General features: G+C 45.7%; 1 protein-coding gene across 7 annotated transcripts in view; it reads left to right on the forward strand.

The window, feature by feature from the left end:
• The window catches only part of HDAC8 (histone deacetylase 8), a 645,099-nt gene that overhangs the window by 245,491 nt on the left and 374,755 nt on the right, over positions 1-24,853 (forward strand). For 6 of the 7 annotated variants that reach the window (XM_068248048.1, XM_068248047.1, XM_068248043.1 and 3 more), the window contains exon 6: positions 3,454-3,531. The exons of the other annotated variant lie outside the window; for it this stretch is intronic. In XM_068248048.1, coding sequence (XP_068104149.1) covers positions 3,454-3,531 — 78 coding nt within the window. The remainder of the gene's footprint in view (positions 1-3,453; positions 3,532-24,853) is intronic. 7 annotated transcript variants of the gene reach the window in all.

Genomic DNA, 24,853 nt, shown 5'->3' on the forward strand with positions numbered 1-24,853 from the left:
CCAAACTTCGTGCCTTTGCCTGTGTAAACAATGGAATTTCAGAAGTATCCGGACTTGGCCTCACAAAGCATATAGGACTTGATCCCAAAGCGGGCCCTTTTTGATGCGATGAACTGCACCCAGCTGAGTCTCCCCTTGTACGCCATGAGACTTTCATCGACAGTGACGTCTCGATCTGGTGTGTAGGCATCCCGGAAATTGCCTACCATCGTCTGGTAGATGTCCCAGATCTTCTTCAGCTTGGGTGCAGGATGGGTGGCCTCATCGAAGTCCTCGTTGTTGGCGAAGTGCAAGAACTTCATGATGAGGCTGAAGCGGTACTCCGGCATCACGCAACCGAAGAACGGAGTGGCGATCATCCGGTTGGTGGACCAGTACCACTTCTGCAGCGGCTTACCGACCAGTCCCTGGAGGAAGATGAGGCCCTGGAACAACCAGATGTCATCCCTAGTGACAGGTTCCCACTTCCTGCTCCTGGACAACCTGCTGAGAGGAGCACCCTGCTGCTGCGCTGCATAGCGGTTGGTCTCCTCTACAATCCGCTGGATGACATCCTCAGTCAGGAAGAGCTCCAGGTAGGCCAGCGGGTTGTGGTCGCAGTTGCGCTTCTGCCCAGGCACCCCAGTGAAAAAGAACCTGGGTGGCGGAGCTTGGTCCAGGCTCTCCAGCTCACACCATGTGCGCACAACGACTGGCTCCTCGATGTCGCTGTCACTTGTGCCATCGGTCTCTGATGACAGATCCGCAGGAACGTCACTGTCGGTAGATTCCTCCGCCACAGACACAACATCACTGCCGCTATCCTCAAAGACGTCCATCAGCTCCTGGTCACATAGACGCCTGCGGGAGGACGAAGCCATGACTCCAAAAAAAAGATATGGGGTCAGCGGCAAAAACAAAAAACAAAAAAAAAACTCCAGCAAAAGCAATCACACAGAAATCACAGCGTCTTTAGAAAGACTAGCAAAACTGCAACACTGTATGATTCAAAGGCAGGAAAATCACTCAAAGCACAGCAATCGCCAAAAGTAGCTGACAAGCAGACTAGCAATAGGACACCAGTGACTCTGAAAGAGGAAGAATCAGTAACAGCCCAACCTTTTTTATAGTGTGTTCAGATGTATTTACTAAACAACTTTGAAATAATGTATCATGATTGGGCTACATTGTATTTGTGTAATGATTCACCAAATTGATGTCATTCATGTGCCGGCCAGCAGGGGGCGCATGATCCGCATCACAGGGAGAAGGGTGGAGGAAGAGGAAGGAGCTGGGGATCGCCATCTTGCCCCATGCGGCGATCAGGACGCATGGAGCCCGGGAGGGAGAAGGAGGCAGCCGGGAGAGCCGACAGATGCAGCGGGAGCAGCGGACGTGCCGCCGATCGCGCTGGTGAGTCCCTGCTATAACATGACGAGCTCAGCTCGTCATTACCGCGTACTGCATCGGCGGTATGGACGAGCTCAGCTCGTCCATACCGCCAGGCTGGTTAATGACTGCACTTGGGGACAAGGAATAATTAACAGCTGCACTTGGTAACCAGGAAAAGTTAATGACTGCACCGCATGCAGTATTGCAGCCATTAACCCAGGCATGGGCAAACTTGGCCCTGCAGCTGTTAAGGAACTACAAGTCCCACAATGCATTGCAGGAGTCTGACAGCCACAGTCATGACTCATAAATGCAAATGCATTGTGGGACTTGTAGTTCCATAACAGCTGGAGGGCCGAGTTTGCCCATGCCTGCATTAACCCCTCCTGTCCCTTAACCACTTTCGCCTCCTGGACGTACTAGCTACATCCAGGAGGCCATGTGCGCTCCCGCGCGCTCCCAACCGCGGATCGTTAGCTCAGGAATCAATGAATCAGGCTATGGTGCCCCATCACTGATTCCTCTCCCCCGCAGAAAAAGCGACAGCTTCTCTCGGAAGCTTCGCTTTTTCTGACTCCTACGTCCCCCTATGTCGCTCTAAGCGTACATGTTAGGCTTAGAGTGACGCCATGTAAACAAACTCATGGCTGCCATCTTGTGGCCAAAAAGTAAAACTTCAACTAAATGTAAAAAAATAAATAAAAATCAACACATTTACAAAAAAAATTACCGTTACATCCCACCCTCCCAAAAATACCCAAATAAATGTTTAATAATAAAAAAAAAAATTACAATAAAAAAAAAAATGTAAATATTTACCTAAGGGTCTAAACTTTTTAAATATCAATGTAAAGATGAATTATTATTTTTTTTTAATTATTATTATAAACTTGTAAATAGTAATGGATACAAAACGGAAAAAATGCACTTTTATTTCCAAACAAAATATTGTCGCCATACATTGTGATAGGGACATAATTTAAACGATGTAATAACCGGGACAAATGGGCAAATGCAATACATGAGTTTTAATTACGGAGGCATGTACTATTTTAAAACTATAATGGACGAAAACGGACAAATAATGAATTTTTTCAGTTTTTTTCTTATTCTTGGTGTTAAAATGCATTTACAGTAAAGTGGCTCATAGCAAAATGTACCACCCAATGAAAGCCTAATTGGTGGCGGAAAAAACAAGCTATAGATCAGTTCATTGTGATAAGTAGTGATAAAGTTATAGGCTAATGAATGGGAGGTGAACATTGCTCGGATGCATAAAGTGAAAACGACTGAAGGCTGAAGTTAAAGGGGAACTGAAGAGAGAGGGAAATGGAGGCTGCCATGTTTATTTCCTTTTAAGCAATACCAGTGGCCTGGCAGCCCTGCTGATCCTCTGCCTCTAATACTATTAGCCATAGCCCCTGAACAAGCATGCAGCAGATCAGGTGTTTCAGACTTTAAAGTCAGATCTGACAAGACTAGCTGCATGCTTGTTTCTGGTGTTATTCAGATACTACTGCAGAGAAATAGACCAGCAGGGCTGGCAGGCAACTGGTATTGATTAAAATGAAATAAATATGGCAGCCTCTGTATACCTCTTACTTCAGTTCCCCTTTAAGTGCAGCCCATAACTTCTCCAGACCCCCAACTGCTGCAACTATTCACTCCCCTTCTTGCAGCCCAGTGTCTTTCCCCCTGCCCTTTCTTTGTTAATTGTTGTGGCCAGGACTTTCAGGCCTGTATTTTCTTGGCATTCCCTTTATCAAGAAAGTGTCACTTATCACTGACACAGAGTTGCTTGTGACTCGTGTATAAGTCAACCTCTATACTATTTACGTAGTCAGACCTACACTTCTAGACTTGTAGTCGAGTATATACGGGTATGTTTCTGGATGTTTCAATTGTACTGTGCATCAAGTGATTATACAGTATATTTATGGTAACCCATGTTGTGTATATTATACTGCGTACAGCACTATGGGAGATGATGGTTCTATTTAATAATAAATATGAAATAATTTTAGAGAAAAATCATATGTGAATGAAATAGATGCAAATTAATAAAGATGCTCACTTTTTTAGGAGTTGAAGATGCATTTAGTTTTACATCTAAAGTCATGACCGTTTCCTTGCACAAATTTTCACCTGGATTCTTCCCTGGTAAGTTTGTATTGATTCCTACAAAATCAAAACACACACACAGTATCTAACAAAAGTGAGTAAACCTCTAACAATTTTTAATATATTTTATTCTATCTTTCATGGACAATACTGAAGAAATTGCACCATGATACAATGTAAAGTAGTCAGTGCACAGCTTGTATGTTGTATGGCAGTGTACATTTGCTGTCCCATCAAAATAACTCAATACACAGCCATTATTCTCTAAAACGCTGGCAACAAAAGTAAATATACCCTTAAGTGAAGAATGTCAAAATTGTGCCCAAAGTGTCAATATTTTGTTTGCCCACCATTATTTTTTAGCACTACATTAAGGACTTTTGAGCTGAAAGAGAAAAGGTAAGCTTTACTTACCTTGGGTTTATTTCAGCCCGTAGAAGTCTATCTGGTCCAGCGCTGCAGTGTCACTGCCCTCCAGTGCGCCGCTAGCCCTGACCACATCTGTGGTCATGGGCTTCTAAACCTGCACAGGCATGTCCATGTGCCTCTCTTTATCACACTCCTGTGACCTTGAAGCATTCTGCCTTCAATTTGCAAACGCAGAATGCTCCCAGCCATGCACATGCACAGAATACAGTGTTCTCTGTGACCACAGCTGTAGTTTGGGATCTTTTAGAAGTGTAAGTACTACAATGGAGGGCAGTGGAACTGCAGTGTATAATAATCCGTTATGTTCATGCAATGAGGCCTACGTTGCTGAAGAACCAATCTCATAAAAAAAATGTGTAATCCACAATGCTTCTCTAAGATTAGCTATTGCTTAGGGCAGCCCCTGCTCAGTCAGCAGGATTTGTAAATTTCAAGTGGAATTTGACCCTCCTCGCAGTTGGCCGAAACTCATGATCTTATAGTTCCTGGGTGACAAGTTAGATTAACAAGTAAACAAGCCAATAAATTAATATACCAAACAAATTCAAAGCCTCTGCACAATGGCCAGGTCCAACACTATTTACAAGCACTAAAGTTTGCTGCTCTGCTCGCACCTGCGGGATCCAAGCGCTCAAAAAGCAAAACTGCTACAAGAAAAACAGATGCAGAGCTCTCTATAGTGCAGTATCTTTTAATACAAGCTTCACGCAATAAATAAATTTCACATTTACGTTTAAACAGAAGAATTCACAGCATATCGCACATATGTGTGCTAAGTCCCTCTGCACTATGGCCAGTAGTGTAGGTGCCCTAGCTTGCCTAACGGACCGGTCTCCAGTTGCATGCTAGTTTCCACGTTCATTGCGTCACTGTGTCATTACACGTTTCGGCGAGCTCCGCCTTATCTGATCTGAAGAAGGCAGAGCTCACCAAAACGCAGTGACGCAACAACCGGGAAGGAGCGTGCGACTAACCTCCTCCCAGTTTTATGCCCACACTGGAGACCGGTCCGTTTGCCAATCTAGGACACCTACACTACTGGCCATAGTGCAGAGGGTAACGGCGCTGTGGAAACAACTACGGGAGTCTGGGACTTGGCACACATATGTGAAATATGCTGTAAATTCTTCTGTTTTAACATAAATGTGATTTTTTTTTTTTAATTGCATGAAGCTTGTATTAAAAGATAATGCACTATAGAGCGCTCTGCATCTGTTTTTCTTGTTGCAATAAATTCATATGTTAATTTTGAAGGGGCTGAACCAATCTATCAAACCAATCAGTGTTATTTAATGCAATGTCTCCACCTATAAGTGGTGTGTATTCTGTAAATACTCTGTAAATAAGTAATTAATGTATAGTATGAAACTAATGCTTTATAATGCTGTATCAGCAACCAGTTTCTTAAAGGACACCCGAGGCAAAAATAAACTAATGAAATAAAAAATTGTATCTATCTTCGTCTCCTAAAAATTACTTTTTAAGATATTCCACAGTTTTATTTTGTTTAAATCTACTTTTTAAGTTTTAACTGATTTATTGTTTTTGCTTAATGACACATTCATTGAAGTATGCCAAAGCTAAAAATCTATGAACTATTGACCCTTTCTATCTCTTTCCTGCTCTCAAAAGCCATTTTCTGCTAGGAAAGTGTTTTATAGTTGGAATTTCTTATCAGTGAGGGGCACATTGTAGTCACTTCCTGTCTGAGTCAGGACTAATGCTGGGCATACACGGATAGTTTATTTTTATCAATCGAGCCGCTGATGGCTGCCCGATCATCGCGGGCGACAATGGAAGAAAACTAGCGGCAAATAAGAAGCGCCCACAGGGACGAGCAGGAATCGATCCGGACGCACCGGAATCTATCGAGTGGCTCGATTCCGGCGCATAATTTATCCGTGTATACCCAGCATGAGTCAGCCACTTACATACCTGATATTTAACTCTTTCAGGCAGAGAGATAAAAAAAGGAACACAGCATAGTTATTTGTGTGCTAGGCACTGTATATAGACATGTCTATTTCATCATGTCACATGTCACATCCGGGTATCCTTTAACCACTTGCCGACCGCACGCTTATACCGTGCGTCGGCAAAGTGGCAGCTGCAGGACCAGCGACGCAGTACTGCGTCGCCAGCTGCAGGCTGATTAATCAGGAAGCAGCCGCTCGCGCGAGCTTCCTGTCAATTCACGGCGAGGGGCTCCGTGAATAGCCTGCGGGCCGCCGATGGCGGCTCGCAGGCTAAATGTAAACACAAGCGGAAATGATATGCTTTGTTTACATTGTACGGCGCTGCTGCGCAGCAGCGCCGTAAGGCAGATCGGCGATCCCCGGCCAATCAGCGGCCGGGGATCGCCGCCATGTGACAGGGGACGTCCTGTCACTGGCTGCACAGGACGGATAGCGTTCTGTGCAGCCCGGATCACCGGGGGGGGAGAGGTAGAAGAGGGAGGGGGGTGAATGTCGCCGCGGAAGGGGGGCTTTGAGGTGCCCCCCCCGCAACTAGCCTGCACGCAGGAGCGATCAGACCCCCCCTGCACATCATCCCCATAGGGGGGAAAAAAGGGGGGCGATCTGATCGCTCTGCGTGCACCCTGATCTGTGCTGGGGGCTGCAGAGCCCACCCAGCACAGATCACAACAAACAGCGCTGGTCCTTAAGGGGGGGGTAAAGGGTGGGTCCTCAAGTGGTTAAGGGAGGTGATCATGCGGTGCTTTATTATGTCGCAGTATATGTTGGCATTCATGGTTTCCTCAATGAGATGTAGCTCCCCAGTTTCAGCAGCACTCATGCACCCCCAAACCATGACAATCCCACACACTTGTCTTTGTACTCCTCACCTGGTTGCCGCCTCACAGGCTTGACATCTTTTTGAACCAAATAAGTTTATTTGTCTCACCAGTGCTTACTTGATTTCTCAGGACTTACCAAACTTTAGATATTGCCACTCATAATCTGGTAGCAATTTTTTGGATGTGTGTTTTCTGTTTTCGACAGCTTCAAGGATACAGATGCAAATAAAAGAGAAACTGGGGGAGCAGGTATATACTATCACCTGTCCTGATGCCTACCGCTCCCCCTGTTCTCCTCTCTAGCCTCCCATCATACCTGAAAGCCTCCTGGGATCTTCTTCCCAAGTCGCCGGAGTCCAGGTTACTGCGCAGGCGCTGGCAGGGCTGTGCGCATCCTACAACGCGCGCCCATGGCCGGGAGTGCATGGCACATGCGTATGATGTCATGCACATGGCATAGCGACATCATAGGCATGTACAGTGGGCTCCCGGCCACGGGTGCGCGTTGTATGATGTGTGCACCCAGCCGGCGCCTGCGCAATAAGCTCGACTATGGCAACTTGGAAGAGGATCTCGAGTGGCTTTCAGGTATTATAGGGAGGGCTAGAGAGGAGAAGAGCGGGAGCAGTGGGCATCAGAACAGGTGATGGTATATGCTTGCTCCCCCCATTTCTCTTCCTTTATTCGCATCTGGTATCCTTTAAGGATGGCTTCTTCTACCTGCATGGAGAGCCCCTTTAAAGAGGAACTGTAAGCGCAAACCTAACTCACTGCCAGTGTGTAGCCCACAATATCAGGGAAAACCTGGTCTTTCCAGAAAAAAAATGCACATAGCAAATGTTATTGCAGCTTTAAGACATTAGCCCCGCCCCCTGAGCCCTTACACCCGCGGATGAATATTAATTAGGTCTTGGAAGCACAGCATTCTGGGTATTGGCAGTTGTGTTCTCATATCTGCTGTAGTGATGGGAATTCCGGCTCTTTTAAGTGCATCGGCTCTTCTGGCTCGGCTCCCATTAAAGAGCCGGCTCCTAAGGCTCTCAAACGGCTCTTCATTAAATATCATTAGATGCAACTCAGATACGGAAGAAAAGTCTCGCCCCGTCTCCATGACAACTTCAGGCTGTTTTTCTGAGTGGGGCAATCCCTCCTGCTGCTGCTCTGCTCCACCCCATACACCCCTACAAGCTACAGGAGGACGACTACATCTCCCGGCATGCCTCAGCGCCCTTTATTACAGAGCAGAGCTGTGTGGGGTGGCTGAGGCATCGGCTCCTCTGATTCGCGTCAAAGAATCGGCTCTTAGAGCCGGCTCGTTCGTGAACGACCCATCACTACGGATTACGCTGTGCAGCCAGCCGGGACGGAAGGGTAATGTTAGCGGGGCTGCGAGCTGGATGCCTCTTGCCGCAGGCGAAGCTGCACTGACAAACTTCTAAGGGAAGCTTCGGCTCTTCCCTTGCCAGGCATCGGCTCCTTTCGTTTGTTAAAGAGAACCGGCTCTTAGAGCCGGCTCGTGTGATGATTTGCTCAGCTGCCTGTGCAGGCAGGCAGCCCTTTGACCATTGTGTAGGTTTGCATGCTGCAGGACTCTGGAAAGAAGCTTCTGTCAGTTTTGCAGCTTGTGCTTGCAGAGGAATTTGCATACGTTGTCATGCAAATTGCCTGGCCACATTCATTGGAGGCGTGTACTATAAGTACTATGTCTTTCCCACAATGCTTCGCTGGTCATTTCCTTTCCATGGTCTGTTCCTGATGGACACTGCTGGAGTGTCAGCCATTGCTATCTAGTATAGTTAATTCCTGGGGGTTGCTTTAGGCTCCCCTTCTAGCCCAGTCAGGTTGTATTATCTGTATTGCCTGTTCTGTCTTGTCTTGCCTGTTGCCATTGTCCTGCCCCTATGGTGGTCGACAGGAAATGGTTCTGATCTCTGTTCTTGGAGTATAGCTGGTGCAGCGGTTGCTACCAGCTATCTCTTCTGTTCTGTTTCCTGGGATCGCGCTAGCTACTTTTCGCTAGCGCTGGGGATCCTTCTGTTCTGTCTCCTGGGATCGCGCTAGCTACTTTTCGCTAGCGCTGGGGATCCTTCTGTTCTGTCTTCTGGGATCGCGCTAGCTACTTTTCGCTAGCGCTGGGGATCCTTCTGTTCTGCTACTCTGTACCTGGATCACGCTAGCCACTTTTCGCTAGTGCTGTGGATCCTATCTCTCGTTTTCGTGTGTCTGTCTTGTCCGCTACGCTTGCTGCAGGCTCGGTGAGGTAACCGTTAAGCAGGCGCTCGCGTCCTCTGTTTCATGTTTGTCTGTTAATGGTTAGTTAGGCGTGCTTGTCTCTATTGTGCTTATCACGTGGAGATCGCGCATAACCGCGTGCACTGTTGCGAATGAGTGCGGTGTTCGCGGTTAGCTAGCGTTTGTTATTTTCCGTATCTCCTTATTGTATTTGCTGTGCCTTTGCTACCCTCATATTCTATTCTGATCTGCCTTGTGTCACGTCTGGCGATCGCACCTCTCGCGATCGCGTTCCTATTTCGTATCTGCTGTTGTGTGGGCGCGGTCGTGGGGTGGCGACTGGATTGACGCACACACATACAACCTGTCCCTTTGCTCAATCTCATTCGCAATCGCCTCTCTTGCGATTGCGTTCTGCGCTTCGTACAATTCCTGTCTGGCACTTGTGGAGGTACAGAGGATTGGTTCCTCTGCACTCCCCAGCGCCATCTGCCGACAGGAATTTCCCTCTACAGGTGCCTGCAAATATACGCTTGTGGAGGATTTCCGCCGTGTCAGCGCACGCGTTGTGCGCTGATCACAGAGAAAGTTCCACAATCGTTACAGCTCGTTTGCGAACGACCTATCACTAATCTGCTGGACATGCTCGAGGCTGAAGTGTGCAGAGACAGCACGAGCTGGCTGTGTGTGAGACCTGTTCATGCTGCAGAGCTGAGCAGGGATTTCTCTCTGTGCATTATGAGAGGGAGAAGATCGTAATGCTGGCTTCTCAGGAGGTAATTTCTTCTCCCTCTCCCACCCCCTCTGCCCAGCAAATCTCTATAGCTTCAGGAATCCTTTGTAGCTGGTATTTAGCCTACACTAACCAGGCAGCGTTTACTCTGTGGCTATGAACAGATAGAGAAGACTCTGATAAATGTATATAGAGCATCCCCACCCGGCATGTGAACTCAGCAATACTATACATCTCTGGAGATAAAAATTCCAACTAGCAGCTTCTGGGAACTAACACAGCTTTGTCTGCAGTAGTCCTCATCAGTATCCAGATAACATTAGCAGCAGATGGGGATGTGCACTCTGCTACATATCCAGAACTATAGATGCTATAGAACTACAAACTCAAGCATGCCCTTGGAGATATGTGAAAGTGACTATCCACTTGCTTAAACTTAAAGTGTACCAGAACTCAAAGTTTTAAAAGATTTTATACATACCTGGGGCTTCCTTCAGCCCCATCCACTCCGATCGCTCCCACGCTGCCGTCCTCCGCTGCACGCAGCTTCTGGACACGGGTCCCCGCACTTCCATCAGTCAGAGCCAGTCTAGCGTGAGAGAAGAGCGCTGTTTGCGTACGCTGTTTGAGATATATAGAGGGTGCACTTCTGCGTAGCTGGCCGAAGTTGACGTCAGTGACGGGACCCACTTCCTGAAGCTGCGGGCAGCGGAGGACGGCAGTGTGGGAGCGATTGGAGTGGATGGGGCTGGAGGAAGCCCCAGGTATGTATAAAATCTTTTAAAACTTTGAGCTCTGAGTCCCTTTAAAGGGTTAGGTCTGGTTTCCAATGCAGCCCAGAGCAACGCGGCTCTGCGTTACATGTCACTCCCGGGGGAGGAGCTTGTGATCCCATTCATTATACTGAATGGGATCCTGGGTGCAATCACCCCAAAATGCAGGCAGCCATGTACTGTGATTCAGAAGTGAATCGCAGCACATGTATGGAAACTTCAGAGAGTGCAGTCTATGCATTGTCTGATGTCCCTGCGATCCCGTTTCCAAAAGCGAGGCTGAAAGTGCGCCATAAGAACGAGCCCTTAAGTCTAAAAAAAGCAGTTTAACTTACCTAGGGCATCTTGCAGCCCCCCATGCAATCAACCTGTGCCCGCCCCATCCTTCTGCGACCCTCCACCCGGTCGTGGCCAGTTGCATGTGCATCCATGTGCGTCCCTGAGCCATGTGCACCCTGATTGTGCTCCCCATGACGGAAGCATTCTGCGCTTGTGCAGTAGTGCTTTTCCCATACTTCGCATGTGCAGAATGCTGTCATGCACGGGAACGTGATGAAGAGGCGCATAAGCGGCCACCACTGCTGACTGGAGGATTGTGGAAGTAGAGGATGACTACAGGGGGCTGCAATAAACCCTAGGTTAGTTAAACTGTTTTTTTTTTTTCTTTAGACTTAAAGAATAACTGAGACGGGAATAATGGCAGTGTTTATACTTGTCTGGGGCATCTTCCAGCCCCATGAAGTTCGTAGGCTCCCTCGCCATCCTCTCTGGTGTCTCCATTCATATGTAACAACTCCCGGTATTTTAGCCAGTCGTGGGCTTCTGTGCATGCATGGCCAGGCCACGCTCCTGTGCCTGGGAGTATTCTACGCCTGCACAGTACAGACCTGATGACGGCGGCGGGACCACGTGACCCGCGCCGTGGAGCTCAGAAGACGCCGACCCGGAACCCGACCTGGCGAGGTCGAGTTCTGCAGAGGAGAAGACCGGGAGCTGCTGCGGCGAGGGCACAGGATGGCTGCCACGGGCTGGAGGAAGCCTCAGGTAAGTGGATTTTGATTTTAAATTATCTTGGACCATTCCTTTAAGATTTCCTTTAAAATAAATGGATTGAGAATGATCAGGATCCTCAGTCACAATTCCCTAAACAACACACATATTGTGAAATAATGGACGCAACTTTCAGCTGAGAAAAACATTAACATATTGCTGATCTACCGCCTACCAGAAAAATACTCAGACTTCCTTCAGGAACTTGTAGACCTCCTATGCAACCTAACACTGGAACACCCCAGATGGATTGTTTTTGGAGATTTCAATACATGGGTGGATTATTCCTCTTCACAATTTGGAATAGAGCTACCTCGTGCCTTACATGAACTGGGCTTCCTCCAATCAATCAGTTCTGCTACTCACAGTAAAGGTCACACTCTGGACCTTATATTCCATACTGGGCTGTCAATAGCCAATGTGGAAATTAATCCTGTTGCCTGGTCAGACCATCACACTGTCCACTTCTCCCTCTCAATACCAGCTGTCAAACACCAGGTCAAGAATCCAAATAAAATATCGCTGCTTAAAGAGACACTGAAGCAAAAAAAAATGATGATATGATTTGTATGTGTAGCACAGCTAAGAAATAAAACATTAAGATCAGATACATCAGTGTAATTGTTTCCAGTACAGGAAGAGTTGAGAAACTCCAGTTGTTATCTCTATGCAAACATGCCATTAAGCTCTCTGACTAAGTTAGTCGTGGAGAGGGCTGTTATCTGACTTTTATTATCTCAACTGTTCCTGGACTATTTACTTTTCCTCTGCTAGAGGAGAGGTCATTACTTCACAGACTGCTCTGAAAGACTCATTTTGAATGCTGAGTCTTGTGTAATCTGCACATATTATAGAATGATGCAATGTTAGAAAAAACACTATATACCTGAAAATAAAAGTATGAGAATATTTTCTTTGCTGCTAATATTCTAGTAATTATTCATAGTACACAACCAATTTACTATATCATATTTTTTTTTTTTTCGCTTCAGTGTCTCTTTAAAAGGGCTAACACCTCAACATATCCGAGATAACCTTAGCTTTGATGAATTGACTGACTCCAGCTTGGACCCTGATACTCTGGTGTTTAAATACAACAAATGTGTGTCCTCCACCTTTGAGACCATTGCTCCTTTGCGCACCAAATATCTTACTCCACACCATCATGCACAGTGGTTTGATAACGCTATAAAAGAGCTGAAAAGACAAGGCCGGAAACTTGAGAGACTGTGGCGCAAATCTCAGTCCCCAGAAGACAAACATGCCTTAATCCTCCACTTGAAGAGCTACCAAAAGGTAATCACGGGAAAAAAATCATCCTTTCTATCACAAGAGATTGCAAATGCAGTTAACAAACCAGCCCAACTGTTCCGCACAGTGGAAAAACTTTGCAACCCGGCATGTCAAAAACTTAATATCGAGTCTTCAAAGGACCTCTGTGACCAATTTGCCCATTTCTTCACAGACAAAGTCTCCGCTATAAGGTCCGCCATCCAACTTGCAGCATCTGAGCCTAATATAGCGCCGAAGACCATTAGCAGAGACAATGTAACACCTTGGTCAAACTTCAAAGAAATTGATGAAGAAGTCACATCAAGCATCCTCCTTCACGTCCGCCTAACTACCTGTGACCTGGATCCTGGCCCAACACAGTTCATGTTGAACTGCCCCGACCTGTTCGTACCGGTATTCCTAAAAATTAACTGTTCCTTAAAATCAGGGATATTTCCTGCTTTACTGAAGGAAGCAATCATCAGGCCTCTCCTCAAAAAACCCTCCCTGGACCCAGATGCAATGACCAGCTACAGACCTGTCTCTAACCTCCCCTTTCTGGGCAAGCTAATTGAAAAAGCTGTTTATCTCCAGCTAGAAGCCAAAATCCTACAAAACAACAGTTATGACCATTCCAGTCTGGCTTCAGGAAACACCACAGCACTGAAACAGCCCTCATCCAAATATGCAACCACCTGCTCATGGCAAGAGACAGAGGAGAGTGCTTGATCCTCATACTGCTAGACCTTTCTGCAGCCTTTGATACAGTTGACCATGACATCTTGATAAACAGGCTACAGGAATACTGCGGCATTGATGGCATAGTTCTTCAGTGGTTCCAATCCTTCTTGAGTGGCAGAACCCACAAAGTGTCTATGGGGCCCTTCCTGTCCACCCCTGTATCACTTAAGTATGGGGTGCCCCAGGGCTCAATCCTCTCTCCCCTACTTTTCACGATTTACATGTTACCGCTGGGAAAACTAATCCAAAAACATGGCCTGACATACCACTGCTATGCAGACAACACCCAACTATATCTTTCCTTCAAGCCTGGTGTGACAGATCCAACTCTAACTATAAATGCCTGCTTACGTGAACTACAGAAATGGATGAATGACAACTGGCTGAAACTAAATGCAGACAAAACTGAAGTCCTTCAGAGCATGATAACAAAACAACTTAACTTGCAGTCTTCACCACTGGGAATAGGAAGCACGGATCTACGCAGCTCTAATCATGTGCGTAGCCTGGGAGTTCTAATTGATGGGGATTTAAACTTCAGAACTCAAATCTCTGCTGTGGTAAAATCATCCTATTTTCACCTGAAGAACATTGCAAAAATCCAGCACCTCATACCCCCAAAAGATCTGCCAACCTTAGTCCACGCCTTCATCACATCCCGACTGGACTACTGCAATGCTCTCTACACTGGCCTTCCAAAAAAGGTCTTGTACCACCTACAGCTGATACAGAATACTGCTGCCAGACTGCTAACCAACCAACCCCGTCACTGCCACATAACACCAGTCCTGCACTTCCTTCACTGGCTACCTACAGAATGGAGGGTCCTATTCAAGATCGGCCTACTGACATTTAAATCCCTGAATAATCTAGGCCCTGGATACATAAAAGATATGTTGCAGCTGCGTAGCAATCCCCGCATTCTCAGATCAACAGGTTATAATAATCTAGTCATACCCAGAGTCCACTTGGAAACTTTTGGTCCCAGAGCCTTCTGTCATGCTGCCCCTACGTTTTGGAACTCCTTACCTCAACAGATCAGGACAGCTCCATCCCTGGACGTGTTTAAATCCAGACTGAAAACCCACCTGTTCAGTTTGGCATTTGTAGAAATATAACTTTTGTTGTGTGAATACTTCATCCTACTAATAACTGAATCTGAGAGAGCCTAAGCGCTTTGAGTCCTATGGGAGAAAAGCGCTATATAAATGTTATTGTATTGTGTTGAATTTCGATCGATTTTTGTTCACTTCTATGGAAATTGATCTAAAAATCGATCAAAATTCAGATTGGACATGTTGGAAAAAAATCGATGTGGCAGGTACATCTGCCAGAAAATTGTATGGTGTGTACCTAGCATAAAACTGCTTTACAACAACCATTTAATGTTTGTATATACAGACAAAATGCTCTTCTCTTTCAGCTAGTTCTCTAACTGCACTTCTCTCCACACATGCATTGGGCGCCTTCTGATGACATCAGTCAGTTAAAAAAAAAGGTGGTTACAGCCTTCACTGTATAACAGTTACAACTGCTGGAATAACAGAGTAACCAAGCAGCTCAGGGTGACCCAAACTACTAGGAATGTATAGGGGGATGAAAGGAACCAAAAAGCCCTCCTACTAAAAAAGCAAAGTTAGGTGTAATAAATATGCTGGAATAAAGGGGAAAAAAAACTGTTACTCTGCCAGGAGTAAAAATTATTCATCCCATGCATTTTTACTGGACATCACTGAGAGGATGCTTACAGTTCCTTTTTAACCGCATGTTGTCTGTTCACAGCAAAATCTTCCACATGCAAGCATCATACTTCAATTCAATTCCAGGCCGTTTATCTGCTTAATTGATGACATAATGATGGACTTGCCCACACCTGCCCATGAAATAGCCTTTGAGTCGATAGTACAATTCTTTTTGAGCCCCTGAAATGAAAGGATTGTGTTAAAAAAAAAAATTCTTTCTTGGCCTCATATTTTTATGCAATCATTTTGTTTACCCCACTGAATTAAAGCTGAAAGTTGACCTAACTGTATGTATTATCAACAAGAAAAAACATACCTGATTTGCAATACGAAAAAACACTAGGTAAACCTTATTCGGAGATTGGTTATTGCTAATAAAACGTAACTTTTAATACATTCGAGTTAAAATAGATAGTTTGAACAGATTATACTACCCCTTAGTGCAAAAAGTGATACATTCAGTTGGGGATAAAGGTCATTTGTTTGTCAGACTCTCCTCCAAACTCACAATGCATGTATATTAACAACCCCGCACACAACCCTACACGTTTTGTTTCCTTAATTGGAAACTTCGTCAGGGGTAACCAAAGTGCTAAGTTCCTAGAGTGCCTAAAGTTGCTAAAGTATATACATTTTAAAACATCACATATTACACATATCAAGGTAGCTTAATAAATAGATTAGGCCACTACCAGCAGGGCCGGATTACCGACCAGGCAACAAAAGCAATCGCTTGGGGCCCCATTCAGAGTCAAAGGGGCCCCATTAGCACATAAACCAGCCCTTGCCATCCTGTCAGCGGTGGCTGGATGGTATAATGGTTAAAGAGACTCTGAGCAGTGCAGTAACTATGGAAAGATGCATATCATTTTAAAGCTCTCTTTCTCCTTTTTCCAATGATATCTAAACGGCTGCTCTATGCCTTTTAGTTTTCGATATTTTCGCGATTGAAATCGCGGCCACAGGAAGACTTTTCTCCAAAGTCAGCGGTGGCTGGAAGGTATAATGGTTAAAGGGACTCTGAGCAGTGCAGTAGCTATGGAAAGATTCATATCATTTTAAAGCTCTCTTTCTCCTCTTTCCAATGATATATAAACAGCTGCTCTATGCCTTTTAGTTTTCGATATTTTCGCGATTGAAATCGCGGCCACAGGACAACTTTTCTCCAAAGTCAGCGGTGGCTGGATGGTATAATGGTTAAAGGGACTCTGAGCAGTGCAGTAACTATGGAAAGATTCATATCATTTTAAAGCTCTCTTTATCCTCTTTCCAATGATATATAAACAGCTGCTCTATGCCTTTTAGTTTTTGATATTTTCACGATCGAAATCACGGCCACAGGACGACTTTTCTCCAAAGTTGGCAGCTCGATTCAGCACAATGCAATGAAATATAAGGAACCCAGGGGGATATAATTACAAACATCATGCTGGTAGGTGTGAGGATGTAATGAATTAGTTGTGGGTATGCTTAAAGGCATATCCACAGGCACTGCTTGGAGTCCCTTTAAGGGCTCTGCCGCTGACACAGGAGACCAGGGTTCGAATCTCAGCTCTGCCTGTTCAGTAAGCCAGCACCTATTCAGTAGGAGACCGTAGGCAAGTCTCTCTAACACTGCTACTGCCTATAGGGCGCGTCCTAGTGGCTGCAGCTCTGGCGCTTTGAGTCCACCAGGAGAAAAGCGCAATATAAATGTTATTTGTCTTGTCTTGTCAAATGATGCCGTGCGCTGCTGATTGTCTTCAGAGCCAGGCTCTCCTCCTAGGTCCCCCTCCTGCTACTGTGCGCTCTGCCGCTGCCCACTCCACCCTCCCTTCCCACAGAGAACCACAGCTGCAGCAAGAATGATAGCAGCAGATGGCAAACGCTCACTCACCTATCCATGATCCAAGCAATAGAGATCCCGTCATCTGAAACCCATCTGTCTCTTCTACAGTGCAGCCGCTCGCTCTGAACTTCCTGATTCTCAGATCAGACATGAAGTAGGAAGTAGTAATAGTAGTAGTAACAGAGCGGCAGCACTCTAGAGGAGACAGATGGGCTCCGGATGACGGGACCTCTATTGCTTGGATCGCAATAGGTGAATGTGATTCATCTGGTGCTGTCATTCTCCCCCACTGCGGCTGCCTTCTCTGCTGGACTATCGTATTCACTGGGATGGAGGCTGCATGGTGGCTGTCTATTTTTGGAGGAAATTGGTTGTTCGTTGGTGGGAGTGGTTATGTAATTCTGTCTGGGGAACGGCTTCCGGTTTGGCGGTGTCCACAGCTTTCTGCTATTGCCAGGCTGGAGATGCAGGGGGAAAGTGCTGCTGCTGTGATATCTGGCGCCCTCTTCACAGGGGTGCCCCAGCCCCTGAGTGCAAATGTCCCAGCCATTCATCTCTCACTCTGCATTTTGCCGCTGCTATTCCCTGCATTGTGCACCCACAGAGGAAAGCGTGCTGTTGCCCATAGCAACCAGTAGCTCGGCTGCCCGGTGTGTGCGACATATTGCTGTGCAGCTGCATCTTCTGATTCTATTACGACATGATGGGGGGGCCCAAATCAGTTACTTTGCTTAGGGCCCCATTTAGCCTTAATCCGGCTCTGACTACCAGTAGCCAAATGAGTCTAGTCTGCTCACCTCGCCCTTTTATAGTGGAGTGATGGCTCCAGAGGATGCTGGGTGGGGAGGGTACGGGTTACTCCCGCCAACACGCCCCTTTGGTTCTGTATTATTTGTCAAAGGACCTATCAATCATGAGGTGGCCCAATAGGATTACACACATTGCGAGTAATAATGTTAAAAAAAGGTAATAGATAAATCACCTACAAGCCCCATCTCTTCCCATCCTAGTCATCACATCACCTACTAATACATATGTGGAGGATGGCAGCAGTAAAATCTTTAAATGTCCTAGAAAACACAGAGAAAAGAGCACTCGAGAAAGCTCTCTCCTGATTGGGCACAATGAACCACATGAGGGACGGAAGGATTAACCAATTAGCGAGTGGCACAGCCAAAACTAGAGCCAATAAGCAGGGACAGTGAATGCTGCTATGTGAGAGCTGACATCTGCCCACCACAGGAGCAGTGAATAAATTAAAAGGTCACACACACAGCTCAGCTGAAGGTATGACTGAATAGTCCTGGGTTGTCTAGGAGACAAGTAAACAAAGCAGTGAATAAATTAACACCTCATAGGCAACTCGGCAGAAGCTGACCAGACAGCCATGAAGAGTTGTAAACAAAGCTGTAAGGTGTAACCATGAGCCATTGGTATTAGCAGACAAACATTAATGTGCTCTAGGGAAAGTGCCCAGACACTGTCAGGATACAGATGCTTCAGGCTGCCTATTGTATCCATGCATGTGACATCATTAGGAGTCAACCCCTTCAGTACCTGACATCCTCCCACTTTAGGAGCAATGAATGAATCAAGACACACATAGCTGTGCCAGAGGCATGACTCATTAGTAAGTCCTAGATTGTCTAGGAAATAAGCAAACAGAGCTGCATGAGTAGTGAATAAATTAACACATCATAGGCAGCTCAGCATAAGCTGGCTGGACAGCCATGGTTACCATGGGGTGTTATAAACAAAACTGTAAGATGTAAACACAAAAGCCACCCCTGCATAATTCATACAGGATTACCATCACGTGGCAGAGAAAGGTAGTGGCATAAAATCAATTTATTAGCATTAGAAGCTGGGAAAGAGAATCCAGAGATGCTGGTTATACAGTGGCTTGCAAAATTTTCGACCCCCTTGAAGTTTTCTACATTTTGCCTCATTACTGCCACAAACATGAATCAATTTTATTGGAATTCCGCATGAAAGACCAATACAAAGTGGAACGAAAATCATACATGATTCCAAACATTTTTTCCAAATAAATAACTGCAAAGTGGGGTGTGCATAATTATTCAGCCCCCTGAGTCAATACTTTGTAGAACCACCTTTTGCTGCAATTACAGCTGCCAGTCTTTTAGGGTATGTCTCTACCAGCTTTGCACATCTAGAGACTGAAATCCTTGCCCATTCTTCTTTGCAAAACAGCTCCAGCTCAGTCAGATTAGATGGACAGCGTTTGTGAACAGCAGTTTTCAGATCTTGCCACAGATTCTCGATTGGATTTAGATCTGGACTTTGACTGGACTATTCTAACACATGGATATGTTTTGTTTTAAACCATTCGATTGTTGCTCTGGCTTTATGTTTAGGGTCGTTGTCCTGCTGGAAGGTGAACCTCCGTCCCAGCCTCAAGTCTTTTGCAGACTCCAAGAGGTTTTCTTCCAAGATTGCCCTGTATTTGGCTCCATCCATCTTCCCATCAACTCTGACCAGCTTCCCTGTCCCTGCTGAAGAGAAGCACCCCCAGAGCATGATGCTGCCACCACCATATTTGACAGTGGGGATGGTGTGTTCAGAGTGATGTGCAGTGTTAGTTTTCTGCCACACATAGCGTTTTGCATTTTGGCCAAAAAGTTCCATTTTGGTCTCATCTGACTAGAGCACCTTCTTCCACATGTTTGCTGTGTCCCCCACATGGCTTGTGGCAAACTGCAAACTGGACTTCTTATGCTTTTCTGTTAACAATGGCTTTCTTCTTGCCACTCTTTCATAAAGGCCAATTTTGTGCAGTGCATGACTAATAGTTGTCCAATGGACAAATTCCCCCACCTGAGCTGTAGATCTCTGCAGCTCGTCCAGAGTCACCATGGGCCTCTTGATTGCATTTCTGATCAGCGCTCTCCTTGTTTGGCCTGTAAGTTTAGGTGGATGACCTTGTCTTGGTAGGTGTCTTGGTAGGTTTACAGTTGTGCCATACTCCTTCCATTTCTGAATGATCGCTTGAACAGTGCTCCGTGGGATGTTCGAGGCTTTGGAAACCTTTTTGTAGCCTAAGCCTGCTTTAAATTTCTCAATAACTTTATCCCTGACCTGTCTGGTGTGTTCTTTGTACTTCATGGTGTTGTTGCTCCCAATATTCTCTTAGATAACCTCTGAGGTCATCACAGAGCAGCTGTATGTGTACTGACATTAGATTACACACAGGTGCACTCTATTTAGTCATTAGCACTCAACAGGCAATGTCTATGAGCAACTGACTGCACTCAGACCAAAGGGGGCTGAATAATTACGCACATCCCACTTTGCAGTTATTTATTTGTAAAAAAAAATGTTTGGAATCATGTATGATTTTCATTCCATTTCTCACGTGTACACCACTTTGTATTGGTCTTTCATGTGAAATTCCAATAAAATTGATTCATGTTTGTGGCAGTAATATGACAAAATGTGGAAAACTTCAAGGGGCCCGAATACTTTTGCAAGCCAGTATGTTAATGAGGTAGCGTAGAGAGAAAGGAGGGCACACAACTAATACACTACACATCAGATAAAGGGGTATAGGTGAACCCCTCATTTAAACCTTGCGGACTTAGAGTGCCCAGTCTATAGATCCATTTGGCCTCTGTCTCAGTTTTTGGTCCAAGTTTCCCCCTCTAGAGCCCATACTCCATTTCTGTATTACCCAAAACTTGAGACATCCAAGATCACCTCCATGTTTGTCTTTGAAATGTCTCGCCACAGGTGTATTTTATTTGTGGAACATATCACCTAGATGCTCCAGGATTCTGGCTTTTACTGCTCTCATTGTTTCACCCACATAAATGAGGGGGCAGGGGCATTGGATGGCGTACACGACCCCCTCTGTGTCACAGTTGAAGAAGTCTAACAACTCAAAGATGCTCCTTGGGTGCTGCAAAGTTCTTACATTTTAGAACATTTGTACAAGCCTTACACCTACCGCATTTATACGTGCCCTTAAGGGGACCACTTAAGCAGTTTTTTTTTCATTGTGCCTGGGGGCTCTCCTTTTGTTGGTAAGAAGGAATGTGTGAGGCCGTCCCCCAAATTTCCCCCCCTTCTGTATGTAATCATGGGGGCTTGTGGTATATATTCCCTCAACTGTAGGTCCAATTTAAAAATGGACCAATGTCTTTCTAGGATACGTTTGATGTTGTTTGACTGTTTGGTATGAGCACTGATCAGTCTAGCTTTACCTCCTCCCTCAGTGGGTTCCCTCTTTCTAGGGACCAGTAAGTCCTTTCTTTCTGTCTGATGTGCCCTTTCCTGTGCCTCCGCAATAACTTTACTTGGGTAACCCCGATCAGAAAATCTCTTTACCAGAGTGCGGCATTCATTGTCAAAATCCACCTCACTGGTGCAGTTTCTCCGGACCCTAAGAAATTGGCCCTTTGGGATTCCCCTCTTGAGTGGTTTTGGATGGTTACTGTCCCAAGCAAGCAACAAATTTGTTGCTGTAGGTTTGTAGAAGATCTTAGTGTTGAGACCACCAACACCATTTTTACTGATTTGGACATCCAAAAAGTTTAACCTGCTTTTGTTGATTTCATGGGTGAAGAACATACCAATTTCGTTAGTGTTCAATTGATTTATAAAATCTGTAAACATGTCTCTGGGGCCGTCCCACAAGATGAAGACATCATCTATGATACGGCCCCAGAAGATGACATGGGAGCTATAAACTGGCAAATTCTCTCCAAAGACAGTAGTGCCCTCCCACCACCCAAGGAAGAGGTTGGCATATGAGGGGGCACATGCCGTCCCCATAGCACATCCCCTCTCCTGCAAATAATACTTATTCTGGAATAAGAAATAGTTATGGGTCAGGATAAACCTTGTCAACTCCAGAATAAGGGATGAGTGATCTTTTAAGTGGACACTCCTTGTTTTCAAATAGAAGTCAATGGCCTGAAGGCCTAGATCATGACTAATATTATTATACAGCGATTCTACATTCGATTCTACAGATAAAATCACTTTTATCTAGGATGCCCTTCATTTTAGGCTCCTTCAGGAGGTTTTCAAGTTCTTTTAGAAACACAGGCGTAGGATTCGTCTCCAGTCTACTATATTCTTTCCTATCAGACAGGAGTGTTAGGCTCAACACACACCATACAATCTTGGTTGTACAGATTTACCAAATCTATGTAGTATAAGGGCCAACAGATTGAAAACACCTTGAATGATTGATTGGATAAGCTCCCATACTTCATGAAAGTGGTAAGATTGAACAACCAAGATTGTATGGTGTGTGTTGAGGCTCAACACACACCATACAATCTTGGTTGTTCAATCTTACCACTTTCATGTACCTCTAGCGCTATCATACGCATAGATGCAGTAGGCATTTTAAGCATCTGCATCCTGACAGTATCTGGGCACTGACTGATCTCCCTCCCTCTAGAGCGGATTTATGCCTGGCTGCTAACAGGGGTGGCTTTTGTGTTTACATCTTACAGTTTTGTTTACAGCACCTCATGGTATCCATGGCTGTCCAGCCAGCTTATGCTGAGCTGCCTATGAAGTGTTAATTTATTTACTACTGGTGCAGCTCTGTTTGCTTATTTCCTAGACAATCTAGTGGCCCATGCTCACGGGCTACAATTGTCGCCGCAACACGCCGCCCGTGAGTATGAGGTGTTGCACGGGCGCGCACCCCGAACAGTCGCTCGTCGCTGATGTCGCCAGGCGATTGAACCGCTCAATCGCCTGGCGACAACTGTCGCTAGTCCGCGTGAGTATGCGGACTAGCGACAGCAACCTCTGCCTAGAACACTGCGCTTGCGGCGTCGGGGGAGGAACGTCGGCGACAGCTTCCGTCGCACAGCTGGTCCCTCTTTCGCGTGTGTACGCGGAGGGACCTGGTGACGAGCTGTCGCCGGCCTGTCGCGCACACGCTCACGTGTGCTGGCGACAGGCCACAAATGCTGCCCGTGAGTATGGGCCATAAGACTCACTAATCAGTCATGCCTCTGGCAGAGCTATGTGTGACTTGATTCATTCACTGCTCCTAAAGTGGGAGGATGTCAGGTACTGAAGGGGTTAACTCCTAGCTATGTCACATGCATGGATACAATAGGCAGCCTGAAGCATCTGTATCCTGACAGAGAGCAGAATAATGTTTGTCTGCTAATACCCATGGCTCATGGTTACACCTTACAGCTTTGTGAACAACTCTTCATGGCTGTCTGGTCAGCTTCTGCTGAACTGCTTATGAGGTGTTAATTTATTCACTGCTTTGTTTACTTGTCTCCTAGACAACCCAGGACTTACTATTCAGTCATGCCTTCACCTGAGCTGTGTGTGACCTTTTAATTTATTCACTGCTCCTGTGGTGGATGGATATCAGCTCTCACATAGCAGCATTCACTGTCCCTGCTTATTGGCTCTAGCTTTGGCTGTGCCACTCGCTGATTGGCTAATCCTTCCGTCCCTCTTGTGGTTCATTGTGACCAATCAGGAAAGAGCTTTCTCGAGTGCTCTTTTCTCTGTGTTTTCTAGGACATTTAAAGATTTTACTGCTGCCATCCTCCACATATGTATTAGTAGGTGATGTGATGCCTAGGATGGGAAGAGATAAGGGCTGTTTCACACCAGAGCCCTTTTTACGCGTTTTAACGCAAGGTCTATACTTTGCGTTAACCAAGGTAAAAGGAAAGTCCATAGACATTCCTTTTACTTTTCACACCCGACGCTGCGTTTCGATACGTTGCGATACGATGCATCCCGGCGCATTTTATCGTCGGGAATCGCCGTTTCCCCTTTGGGTTAATTAACTACTACCGCCGCTACTCAGCGTCGCATCGGAGTTTCCCGATGACACGCCGCAACGCCTGCAGGAGCCGTTCTCCTGCACGTTTCTGATGTGTAACAGGCCTAAGGCTTGTAGGTTATTTATTTTATTGCCTTAACATTTTTACTCGCAATGTGTGCAATCCTATTGGAACACCTCATGACTGATAGGTCCTTTGCAGTGGCGTAGGAATAGGGGGTGCAGAGGTAGCGACCGCATCGGGGCCCTTGGGCTAGAGGGGCCCAACCTCAACCACAGTATTAGCTCTCTATCGGTCCTGTGCTGATAATATTCACTTCTATAGTTGTTTTGAATAGTAGTGATCATTAACACACAGTTTCCCATCCCCTTCTTGCACCTCTGACACTGTGGTTGTCCTTAATTGGTTCTGGTGTGTTGTATCAGTTGATTATCTATAGCATGCTTGGGGGGCCCCAATGCTAAACTTGCACTGGGGCCCACAGCTTCTTAGCTACGCCACTGGTCCTTTGACAAATAATACAGGAACAAAGGGGCGCGTTGGTGGAAGTAACCCGTACCCTCGCCTCTCAGCATCCTCTGGAGCCATCACTCCACTATAAAAGGGCGAGGTGAGCAGACTGGACTCATTTAGCTGCTGGTAGTGGCCTAATCTATTTATTAAGCTACCTTGATATGTGAAATATGTGATGTTTTATAATGTATATTCTTTAGCACTTTAGGCACTTAGCACTTTGGTTACCCCTAACAAAGTTTCCAATTAAGGATACGAAACATGTAGAGTTGTGTGTGGGGTTGTTAATATACATGCATTGTGAGTTTGGAGGAGAGTCTGACAAACAAATGACCTTTATCCCCAACCCAATGTATCACTTTTTGCACTAAGGGGTAGTATAATCTGTTCGAACTATCTATTTTAACCCGAATTTATTAAAAGTTACGTTTTATTAACAATAACCAATCTC

This window comes from Hyperolius riggenbachi, chromosome 8 (assembly GCF_040937935.1).
Source record: "Hyperolius riggenbachi isolate aHypRig1 chromosome 8, aHypRig1.pri, whole genome shotgun sequence".
NCBI classification, from domain to species: Eukaryota; Metazoa; Chordata; class Amphibia; order Anura; family Hyperoliidae; genus Hyperolius; species Hyperolius riggenbachi.